General features: G+C 42.8%; 1 protein-coding gene across 2 annotated transcripts in view; it reads right to left on the bottom strand.

Annotated features, from left to right (window-relative positions):
• Positions 1–2616: 2616 nt before the first annotated feature.
• Positions 2617–11726, bottom strand: part of TMPRSS7 (transmembrane serine protease 7) — a gene marked incomplete at both ends in the record, with an annotated part of 35018 nt that continues 25908 nt past the window's right edge. For both annotated transcript variants that reach the window (XM_080918809.1, XM_080918810.1), the window contains 6 exons: positions 2617–2787; positions 4293–4429; positions 6321–6589; positions 7866–8037; positions 8942–9058; positions 9856–9966. In XM_080918809.1, coding sequence (XP_080774935.1) covers positions 2617–2787; positions 4293–4429; positions 6321–6589; positions 7866–8037; positions 8942–9058; positions 9856–9966 — 977 coding nt within the window. The remainder of the gene's footprint in view (positions 2788–4292; positions 4430–6320; positions 6590–7865; positions 8038–8941; positions 9059–9855; positions 9967–11726) is intronic.

Here is an 11726-nt window from a genome sequence, read left to right as displayed (position 1 = left end):
TGACCTTGCTGGAGAAAGGTAGATGCGGGTGGGACCCTGCTGCCTTGAGCTCCAGAGCAGAAGGCTGTTTTTCTGGTTTGTTCAGCGTGCTACCTGCAATGCCTTTCCTTGTGGATGCAGACCGCAGACAGGCTCACGGGGCCTGGCTGCAAGCTGGACTGTGGCAAGGAAGGGATAGGCTGGGCTGGAGGGTGCGGTTCCCAGAACTTTGCCTTCTACCTGGACTGTTGTGATGCCGAAGCTCATTACTCCGGTTCTCACTGTCTAGCGAGGGCTCATCTACCGAATCAACAAACAGCTATGAATCATCTTCTGTGTGACAGGCAGCGTGCTGGATTCTGAGCACAGGGAGATGAATAATGCACAGCCCCAAAGTTCCCCTTTCACGCTGATTCAGGCACAGGGCATTATCAGTGATAGTAAGTAGTAAGGGCAATCTCCCCACACGCTTGTGTTTCTCAGGACAGACGACAGTGGCTGACAGAAACAAGAATTCAGAAGCCCTTAGTCCTGCCAAGGCTTGATGCCCCAGTGAAGAGGAAAGTCAGGGCGGGGAGGGGGTGGGATGGGTAGGGGAGCACCCTTATAGAAGCAGAGGGACTGGGGGTGGGATAGGGGATTTCTGGAGGGGAAACAGGGGAAGGGATAACATTTGGAACGTAAATAAAAAAATCCAATTTAGAAAAGTCAGGATGATAGGCCACCCGCACATATGTAGCAGATATGTACATGAAGAACACATATGTAGCAGATATGTACATGAAGAACACATATGTAGCTCTTCATGCAGGTCCCCCCAACAACTGGAGCAGGGGCTGCCCCTGACTCTGATGCCTACCTTTAGATCTTGTACCCCTGAACTAGGCTGCCTTATCTGGACTCAGTGGGGAAAAAAATTGCCTAATCCTTCAGTAACTTAATGTGCTGGGGGAAGGACTGTGTGAGTGTGGTTCTGGGGAAAGGGAGGGCTGCAATTGTGATGTAAAGTGAATGAATGAATGAATGAATAGAAGAAATGAAAAAAAAATTCATAAACATTATTGATTTATTGATTATTGTTTATCTTTGAGAGGAGGTGTCATAAACACCCCACCTGAGCACGTGTGTCAGGAAGCATACAATGCCCTCCACACCCCATGCATAGTTCAGAACTGGCTTGGTGAGCCTGGAATTACGTTTGCAAAGCAAAGTATGTATTGAATGTTGGTCCAAAGATTATGCCTCTAGCTAGACCTTCTTTTCAGAGCCACTGTGTTCCCCCATTCCCTTCCTCCCACACAAACAGTTATTAAGACCAGCTTGGGAATTCCAAAACTATTGAGAACATATTTAGAAATGTCTCTTTTCTTTATAGCACTAGGAGTCCAGCCCAGGTATATGGCCCTACCTCTGGGTTTTATCACCAGTCAGTAAAGATGCTGTTACATGATGTTTAGCCTTAATCCCAAGAAAAGATCGTTTAAAAACTCAAACTAAGTGCTGTGAACTGGAAGTACTCATTATTGCAGGTTAGTCATAATTTTCCAATCATTTTTACTAATTTGGAAAATGACGTTTCCTGCTCTCTCTCTCTCTCTCTCTCTCTCTCTCTCTCTCTCTCTCTCTCTCTCTCTCTTCTCTCTGAAGTTCTGGGCAGTGTTTTAAGTCCTATTTAATAATAGTATCACTATTTCTCCTTTGATATTCCTTTTCATCCCATTTTACTTGTTTTGTCTATGGTTAAGTCTGACCTCTGACAAGAAAAATATTATTCTAATGCAGAGTGACACACTCTCTAAATTAAGATAAATCAAGAACTGGAATGTGAGCAGATACTATAGACTTACAGCTATTCAAAGCATTCCTTACAGAGTTTTGAAAACAAAAGGAATTCTTGGCAATTTAAATTTTACAAAAACAACCAGAAGCCAGGAGGTAGCATACTTGAAAAGTTTAACTTCCAGAGAACTCAGCAAAAACGCCTCTGGCCCTTCATTGTTGGCCTCCTGTATCAAGACAGAGGAGCTCAGAGGTGTGCCCTGTCCACCTCTTACCATGGGGCTTTCCATCACTTTCCTTGTATGCAGCATGAGCCTGTGCAGCCATCATCCATCATGATCCCAATAGATCAAATTGGATTGGAAACCAGCACCACCGCTACCTCCTCTGCCAATTACTGAGTTTTGTTTTATTTCCATTTATGAGGTACCTTGGTTTTATGCGTTGAGTTTTGTGATAATGCTAACAGTCAGGTATGGCTTCCCTGAGATGGCTTACCTGTGGGCCATGTTTGTCTCAATTCTTGTAAGCATCTCTGATTGCATTGGAACACAGAGGAAGAACACCTATCTCTCTTAGATTTTTTATTCTAGAGACCTGGTTTGTGACATTAGTTAGTTTTCTTCCATCCATGAGTCAGTAACATTTTGATACCTTTGAATTAATATCATTATATCCTTGGGGAATTTTTATGGAATACATGTTAATTTGTTTTGCAAATGAATATCTGCCTTGCATTGAATATCAGATGTGCTCAATCTAACACTTTTGGTTGAAAAAATGATTAAGTTTATTGATAATACATTCTTTTTCAAGGATCTAGCATGTAAGTCACAGTGAAAAAGCCATCTGTTAAAGTTACAAAAGAGAAGGGACATACTTATGAATCCAGGGAACAAAGTTTGACACCCTCGTGTAAACACCAGGAAAATTTGGTCTTCCACATCCATGTCCCCAGCTCACAATGCCAGTCAGAATCCATTTCCCATCACTCTTTCTTCGACAAGACAAAGGTCCACCTGAATCGCCCTACATGAAAAGAAAATATAACCATGAAGACATCTGTCTCTGAGCACCCGGACCATCATTTCTGTGTCTAATAGATTATGTCCAAATGTCTCCTTCTGACATGGTTCTGCTTGTATAATCGCTATGTAGGAAAAAGCAATTCTCACAAATCTCCCAAGAATTTACTACTAGTAGTCACTGCAGCGGTGAAAGTGGTAGTCATAGTAGAGCTGATGTTTAATGAGTGTTAGCCAAATGTCCCGTGATGTCCAGGATCACTTAATCATCAAAACGACATCACAGTTATCTTGGAAGATTAACTTCCATCTGTAGACCATTTCCCTTAAGCCATTGGCTCATTGGCCCAATGACAAAGAAGAAAAGAGTCAGCCAGGTCCCTGAAAGCAACCCTCTGAGCCACTGGCTGCCAACAGTTATCATTTGAGAATTTCCTCAGACATTTTAGCTCCACAGAGCAAAAGCTGCAATAATTTAGTTTTTTAATGATCCCTACAACATGAATCTTCAAGCATAATAGCTGGGACTTGTGTTCGTATTTTGGAGGGTGGGTAAAATTACAAGTCAGAAGTGAAGCTGAGAAAGTGCTGCAGATGTGCCCCCTGTTTCTCAGTTTAGCAATCTACAACTCATTATGTACATTCTGATAAATAGGAAAAGTGGGTCTTCATTGTCATGCCAGACTTGCTCTACAAGTCTAACTTAATGCCCAAACCTTGATGTTTGTGTAGAACATAGCTCAGTAGTTGGCCACCTGTAATAAGCACCCAAACTATACTAACATTAATATAAGAAAGGAAAGGGCTCCCATCCCATCTCTCATGCCTACTGGCTATGTAACTTTGGGGGCTGAGGATGTGGTTCTATTTACACTCTTCTGTAGAATGAGGATAAATGATGATGTGAATGAATCCATCCATTCCATCTTGTCCAGTACTTGCTACCAAGAAGAGCCCGAAAGATGAAAGTCATCATTATAATACGATAAGGTGCCAGCATGGCAGTGAAGATGTTGGAAGGGTCCTAACTGCTCCTTATTTTCTGAATCACCAGTTTGCTTTTTGTAGATTGCCAAGGGATCTGCACATATTGATATGAAGGGACCAGCGTAATGTTCCAAAGAACTAAGAACCTACAACTATGCCTCCTGCTCCCAGGGCAACTGTGAGGCCTACGTGAGTATGCTCCATGTCTGCCTCTTTTCTCTTCCCTTTTCCCAACTAAGCATCAGAGTAACAATTAAATTGACCTGGTGGTTTTGGTGCTAAGAGAACAAGGAACAACACAGATGCACTCTCTATGTGTCTACCTGTGGATTCTTTTTAAACCTGTTCATTCTCAACGTTTGCCCAGTCTTAGGCAACTGAATCATAAGTAGTATCTGAGCAACTCAGATAAAGGAAGGGCAAGGCCTGCCCTAGATAAGCCCCAGTATTGTGTACATGAAATGGGAGAGCATCGCATCATAGAGCACAACATGTTGGGTGAGGGAAAAGAGGAAGACTTACTTTGCAGGCGTCACTCTTGCCAGACATAACTCCTGCACAGAGCATCCGAGAGGTGATGATCCCATAGGTGGAGACACAGACAGTCTGATCTATGAGCTCTACCTCTGCTTGCTGTAAAATGGGAGAGCCTTTATTATCTGCAAGACACATTGGGGATGGGTATCATGGTGATGGTAAAGACTACACTTCTTCCAGGTTTCACTTGAGCAATCAGCTTGGATTGAATCAACTTTCAGCCTCCGAGCTATTTTCTGAGACAAATTCTATTAACCCCATTTTACTTTCAAATAAATGAAAATAGATCAAAGCCTTGCCCAATGGCATACAAACATCAAGTTACAGCAGGACACAGTCAAAGGTTGGACTTAATTACCTTATCCACTGAGCCACCCTGCCACTGGGCTTTCATACCTGTGGCCCTGTTTTTTGTGGTCTGAGAGTCAGTAACTGTTAGTGCCACTGTTTCCAGATTGGGAGGGCTCCTCCAAAGGAGACATGCAATTGATTTATGGGAATCTATAAAGAGTCATAAAAGCTAACTTGTTTTTCTACAGCTTTCTCACTAGCTTGGCCATACATATACAATCACCCCTATCAAGAAAGCATCTCTTCAACAAGTTGGGTAGCCTTTTTCTCTACTGAAAGATAATGAATGTGCTGGTTAGCTGTTATTAACTTGACGAAAGCTGGAGTCACCCTAGAAAAGGAAACTTGCATTGAGAAAATTTCCCCCATTAGATTGACTTGGAGGCAAGCCTGTGGGACAAGGTCTTAATTGATGATTGATGCTTGTGGGGGTGGAGTTCAGACACTGTGGGCAGTATCATCCCTGGGCAGGTGGTCCTGGGAGGTATAATAAAGGTAGCTGAGCATAAGCTTAAGCAGCAAGTCAATAAGCAGCAGCTTGCCCTCCATTGCCTCTGCTTTCAATTCCTGCCTCCAGGTTCCTGCCTTGAGTTCTTGGTCTAACTTCCCTTCATGATGGACTGTAAGATGAAAGGTGAAGTAAACCCTTTCCTCCTCAAGTTGCTTTTGGTCATAGCATTTATCACAGCAATAGAAAAGCAAACTAAGACAAGGTAGTGAAATCACTAGTTGCAACATTACATAAGCAGAGTCACAGGTGCCAACAGCTGACATACAACCTCTTAGAACTCAACAAACCCCAGTTGGTGGTGAATACCATTACTTCCGTATGCCCATAAAGGCATTAATAATGTGAGCAGCCACCACAGTGGATCCTTAGAGTATCAGACTAAAGCTGTGGGGTAAGCTGGAAAATGACATATACTTTAGCTGCCCTTTCTACCTTGGAAAAGATAACAAAGGAATCTGAGATCCCAGGAGTGATAGTTGGGCACTCACTCTGGGGGAAACATTCAAGCAGCCTGGGATTCCTCTCTTCCTTTTATTTAAATTTAGCCACAAATCAGGTGATGGGGAAAAATTTGGCAAGCTTGATAGAGAGGCTTCCCAAGCACACAGCCCGATCTTTACATACTGAAAACGGTTCCTTTTCTGGTTATGTAGATAATCCCAAAAAGTAGCCCCCCTCTCCAACTGGGTAGACTGAGTGTAGGATGCAGTGATGTTTGGGTCAAATATGCAGTCTGAGGACATGGGTCCTGGCTGGATTTCTTTGTCACTCCCATCTTCTGGCTAATAGTCCTGGTGTGAGACACACTTACATAATCTTCCAGACAGCTGTCTGAGTTGGCACAGTAGGCTGTGTATATGTGTGCTCTCTCCTTTACAAAAATGAATCGCCTCTTTAGAGGACAAGGGTATTCTAAAAATAAAAATGAATTGCCATCCTATAATGGAATGTCCAGCACCCCTCCAGAGTTTGAAAAGACCCATATTGATCAGTCCTGCCTTGTTCATACGGTTCCTCTCTCCCTGTATCACTGGGGCTTCCCCTTCACTAAGATGTTATCTATATATCTTCTCTGGGAATGCCAAAGCACTAGCTCAGCTTAGATGTCTTCCTTTATAGGGTAGAGGCATGACCACATACATCATACACACCTGCCTCATGCCTTCGCCCCCAGCCGGTCACCCAGCACTTCTCCCCACTGCGTACTTTCTGGCCGGCTGGAGGAATACATATTGGTTGAATGAGCTGTTTCAGGGTTTCAGGCCAGGCTATGCTGAGCTGCAGCAAAGCAATGTCATAGTCAAAAGTCTGGCTGTTGTAGTATTCATGGACCACAATCCTTCTCACTGGAGAGACAAACTTGGCATTCCCCTGCACATACATCCCAAGGTGAGCAGTCCATGGGGTGGGGTCAGACAGCCTGGGAGAAAAGAAATGAAGCATGGAGTTATAAATTGTTTGGAAGCAAGTACTCTACAAAGCCATGAGGATAGGAAAGGGAAGACCAGGCTCTGTCTTAGCTCATGGCTTGACCAGGGACATGTCAAGGATCACAAACTTCCCTTGTCTTCTTGCTAGACACAACAATGAAGTAAGCTGTTGTAATAGTAGCATGTTATAGAGCTGTAGTCCAGAATATTCTCGCAACAGTATTTTGAGGAAGTACCTCAAATATTTCTTGCTTTCTGACATATCAGGAACTACACACGGGAAAACATAGGTGACTACAATTAATTTGTTATCCTCCTTTTATTTATGCTACCTAACATTATAATGTAGATACACCAAGGTACTATTTGAGGAGATTACATGAAATGCAAATAATATGACTATAAACAGATGAGACATTGAGTGCCGTAAGCTGGGCATTAGTGAAATACCTTCTTGCAAACTATCAGAATTACTACACATCAGTGTAGTGGATGATCTTCCCCTTGCCCAATTCACCTGGGAGGAGCTTTAAAATGTTTTAATCTCCCACAGAATCAATATGGCACCCAGGGAGAATAGGGGTACAGAAAACATGGAAGCTTTGGGGAGAAAACTAAAAACATGGTCCTCAGAACACATTCATTAATCTGCTGAGTGGACATTGCATGAATGTATCAGTGACTCAAAGAATCTGAGGTTAACATAATGTTTGGAGCAAATATTTTACTTATTGGGGACCCATTTTAGTAATTAACACTTATCCTGTAAGTTCCAGGAAAAACATCTCAAATCGTGTAACTTCACTGCAATATTCTATTTAAAAGTTAGGATAATTGATGCTTTGTTTCAGCTAAGTTCCAGTAGATCTCAGACAGGTTTAGAGTGTAATTGAGGTTATTTTTTTTTCTTTTAAGTTTTGCCTTTGCCCTTAATTAAAAGAGAATCTGTCCCATAATAAGCCCAGCTTTCTGGGATTCCCTGCTCTCCAACCATCATCCAATACTGCGCTTCTCCACATTCCACATACTGACTTACGTTTGCTCCTATAATTTGAAAGTCAGACTCCATCTCTTCAGACTAAGAAAAACACACCCGGTCTCAGCACTTTCTTTATGCTCTTTTTCTTTATACTAATGCTACCTCAAAACAAAAATGGCATACAACTGGTTATCCCCACCCAAGATGAGCCCAACTAAATTGATAATTTCTTTCCACCATTGTAAGTTTGAAACATGATCTCAAAGGTAAGGATTGGGATGTTCTACCTGTTTCCATGGAAACAATGGGCTGCAGAGAGAAGCCACTCCCTGGAGATGACTGAGGCACCACAGTAGGCTGATCCAACAAAGTGGAGGCTGACCTGCCATGGCCAGGTCCCCTCCTGGGAGTCAGAACCCCCAACGATGCGGTGAAGGAAGGAAGAACTCCTGCTACAGCCTTTAGGAGAGGAAGCATTGTATGACTTAAAGGCAGGAAGAAATAGAAACACGCACACACACACACACACACACACACACACACAGAGAGAGAGAGAGAGAGAGAGAGAGAGAGAGAGAGAGAATTGGAAATTTGATCACATTTATGGCTGGGTTGGGAACTGACTCACTAAGCCAACAGGAAATCTCCTGAATATCTGGCAGAGAGGAAATCTCTAAGTCTGGAACCAGGGCTAACACAGTACCACGCCTTTGTTGCTGAGAGCATGCCCTGACTTGGAGTCTACACACTGATGTTTGCTGTGGAGGAAGGCCCTGTAGTAGAAACTGGACTCACATAATCAGCAGCCCATGGGATTAGGTTGCTATGTGAAAGGAAATCAGTAGGTTTCAACTATAAAAGCTGAGAATGTTTTTGAAGCATACTGATTTGACAGAAGGCCTTTGGGAGAGACTTTCTAAGTCCAAGACATGTGGACATGTACTAGAAACCTAATCATCAGAGCTGTTCCTTTTCAATGTAAATGACATCAAGAAAGCTGATTAATGTTATTAATGAGAGACCACCTGACTAAGGAAAACATATGGCATAAAGAATTACGATGTTGCTCTTATCAAGAGTCATAACTAAAAGTCATCCACTGGGTTCCATTGCTTTACTAATGGGTGATTTCTTCCTTGATTGGAATTACTAGAAAGCATCCTGTGTTACCTCCTATTATCAAGAAGGAAGACAAAACAAACCTTTGGGGCTTTTATTTCTTTGGAGCAATATCAGAGCCAGTTCACTAATATTATTTTTTCCTAGATCCCGAGCAGCCTTTATCTGAGGACTGATACTCAGAGGTGATTAAAATAGACAGTGCATCAAGGAAGAGGAAATACAGGAATCAAAGGCTACGCACCGCAGCCCTCCTCGTCACTTCCATCTGGACAGTCCACTATACCATCACACTGTGCGTTTTGCTTCCTGAAGCAAATGTCATTACCACATTTAAAGGTCCTGTTGGTGCATGGGATACCTACAAAAGGGAAAAAGAAGGAACAGCTTTGTTGTTGTTGCCATTGTTGTTTCTAGACAAAAATAGATGTGAGGGAATGACTTGGAATTCTGCAAAGTGTGTGCTAGTCACAGGGTCTCTCTTTTCTGTTCTGGTCAGAGCTGGCAGAGTGAAGAGGAGGAGGCCACAGGGACAGTTTCCTTCACCTAAGCACATGCATTGGAAGGCAGGCAAGTAGCATACAGCTTAGAATCCCTCCAACTGCCTCTTCATATCCACGGTGAACACAACACAAAAGAACTGTCCATATCAATGGTGTTGGTCATGGCCTCTTGGCTAATGTCTTGTCTGACTCTAAGAAGAAAGCAAGTTATCAAAACCCATAATACATGCCATCCTTTTAGGCAGTTGAGGGAAAATAATGAGTAGATGCTCTGAAATACAATGCATGTGTTCACCACCTACAGGGTTCACTTTCTGTTGTGGTATCAGCAGGCATCCTCACAGTGCCTACTAGACTCCTCTGACAGACCTTCATTGTCCAACGAACAGCTAGCATGAAAAACTAGTAAGGCCACAAAAATGTACCAATATTTGCACAGGAGCACATCCAATTCCACCCCACCCACTGTATCCCTCTCTACACAAGTATCTCATTGTTTTCTAGACTGGATAGGATCCTCAGATCAAGAGATATCAGGACTAAAAGTGGGAGTGAACAGGGATAACTGGGGCAAGCTATCTCTCTGAATGCAGCTGAGCTGCTTGGATCATTGGGGTTCTAACAAAGAACAGAGCCCCGGGCACCCCCTCCTCACTCCTGGTGCAGTTCTGCTCATCCCGGCCGTCCTCACAATCCTGGAAGCCATCGCAGACCAGAGGGCCATGCTGCCGAAAGATGCTGGTGTTGCAGGCAGGTTTTGCAGTCACTGTGATGAAAGGCAGAAATGTCATGAACACAGGGCATCAGCTGGGTTCTCTGGTGGCCAACAGTGCCTCTTAAAGGTGTGAGCCTCAACATGGAGAATAAAGCAGAGTGACTGAATGGGCTTACCTTGAAATGACAAATCCCAGGTGGAAAACTGATGGTTAGTGTAATTCCTTACTTTGATGGAATTCCTTGCAAAACAGTTTGTCAGATCTTGTTTTTGCTATGTGTGTTTAAATCTGGTGGTTTATGTGACTCTAACTCACTGCATCATAAATAATCATATTTTGTTTTCTTTTTTGAGACAAGCTCTCGCTGTGTAATTTTAGCTGACATAGAGCTCACTATACAGACCAGAATGACCCTGAACTCAAAGAGATTCTCCTGCTTCTGCCTTCTGAGTGCTGGTACTAAAGATCTGTTCTACCATGCCTGGTGTCAATAATCTTTTCTTTAAAAAAAAAAAATTCTCATCATCTGTTTTCTAAGTTTAACTTGCCTACCCTCCTGAGAAAGGTGTAGTGGGCTGAAATGGGGGATTTTGTTTCATTCATTTCTTGTACTGGCTGGTTTTGTGTCAACTTGACACAAGCTGGAGTTATCACAGAGAAAGGAGCCTCAGTTGAGAAAATGCCTCCATGAGATCCAGTTGTAAGGCATTTTCTCAACTAGTGATCAAGGGGGGAGGGTCCAGCCCATTGTGGGTGGTGCCATCCCTGGGCTGGTAGACCTGGGTTCTATAAGAAAGCAGGCTGAGCAAGCCAGGGGAAGCAAGCCAGTAAGTAGTATCCCTCCATGGCCTCTGCATCAGCTCCTGCTTCCTGACCTGCTTGGGTTTCAGTTCTGACTTCCTTTGGTGATAAACAGCATATGGAAGTGTAAGCTGAATAAACCCTTTTCTCCCCAACTTGCTTCTTGGTCATGGTGTTTTGTGCAGAAATAGAAACCCTGACTAAGTTATCTCTCTACCTCAGGCCCCTGACCAAAAATATTAGGTGCTCACAAAAACCTGGGTGAATTAATTAATGAAGGCAAGACCTTAAAAGATATCCGACTCATGGTCCACATGTGAAACCACTTTAAACTTGCTTTTTCTGATGGATATATACCTTAAACACCACTGCTCATTTGACATACTTCTTAATCACCTTTGTATCTCTGGCAGGCACACTGTCAGCAAGCCTCTTCTGAAAGGAAGGCTTCTCCGTGATTTCTAGATTGTGAAAATTATCAGTTTTACTGTCCTTGCCTGGTTTACCAGCGTATTTCGGGTTTTCCTCAGTCTCCACTCCCACCCCCCAAGGGGTGAGCTGAGTACATTACTGCCTTGAAGCAGTTGGTTGTTGCCGAAGGTACCTAGCTGACATCCCCAGAATGGAGGTAATAAAATACAATAATGCCAAACACCAATCTTTGTTATAAAAGGATGCCAACAGCTTTCATATGAAGCATCAGAGCGGAGAACAGTAACAGAAAAACGAACCCTTCACTAAAATTGTTAGCATCTACCTTCTTAAGAAATCAAAGATTTTAAGGATTTGATTGCTAATGAACCATAAATTAAGAAGGTTTGAGTTTGTTTTTGTATAGAAAGATTAGGGATGAAATTCAAGATTAGAATATGTGCCCAGCACATGCATGACACTAGGCTTGATTCCAGTACCACACACACATACACGCAGTTGAAGATGCACAGGTCATTTTACAAATATAATTTTATATAGCTGTATTATATTTAATAAAATATTTCTCCAAAGACAG

The sequence above is a fragment of the Micromys minutus genome (assembly GCF_963924665.1).
Source record: "Micromys minutus genome assembly, chromosome: 7".
Taxonomy (NCBI): Eukaryota; Metazoa; Chordata; class Mammalia; order Rodentia; family Muridae; genus Micromys; species Micromys minutus.
Note: the sequence above shows the minus strand (reverse complement) of the source record. Positions and strands in the feature narration are given on the sequence as shown.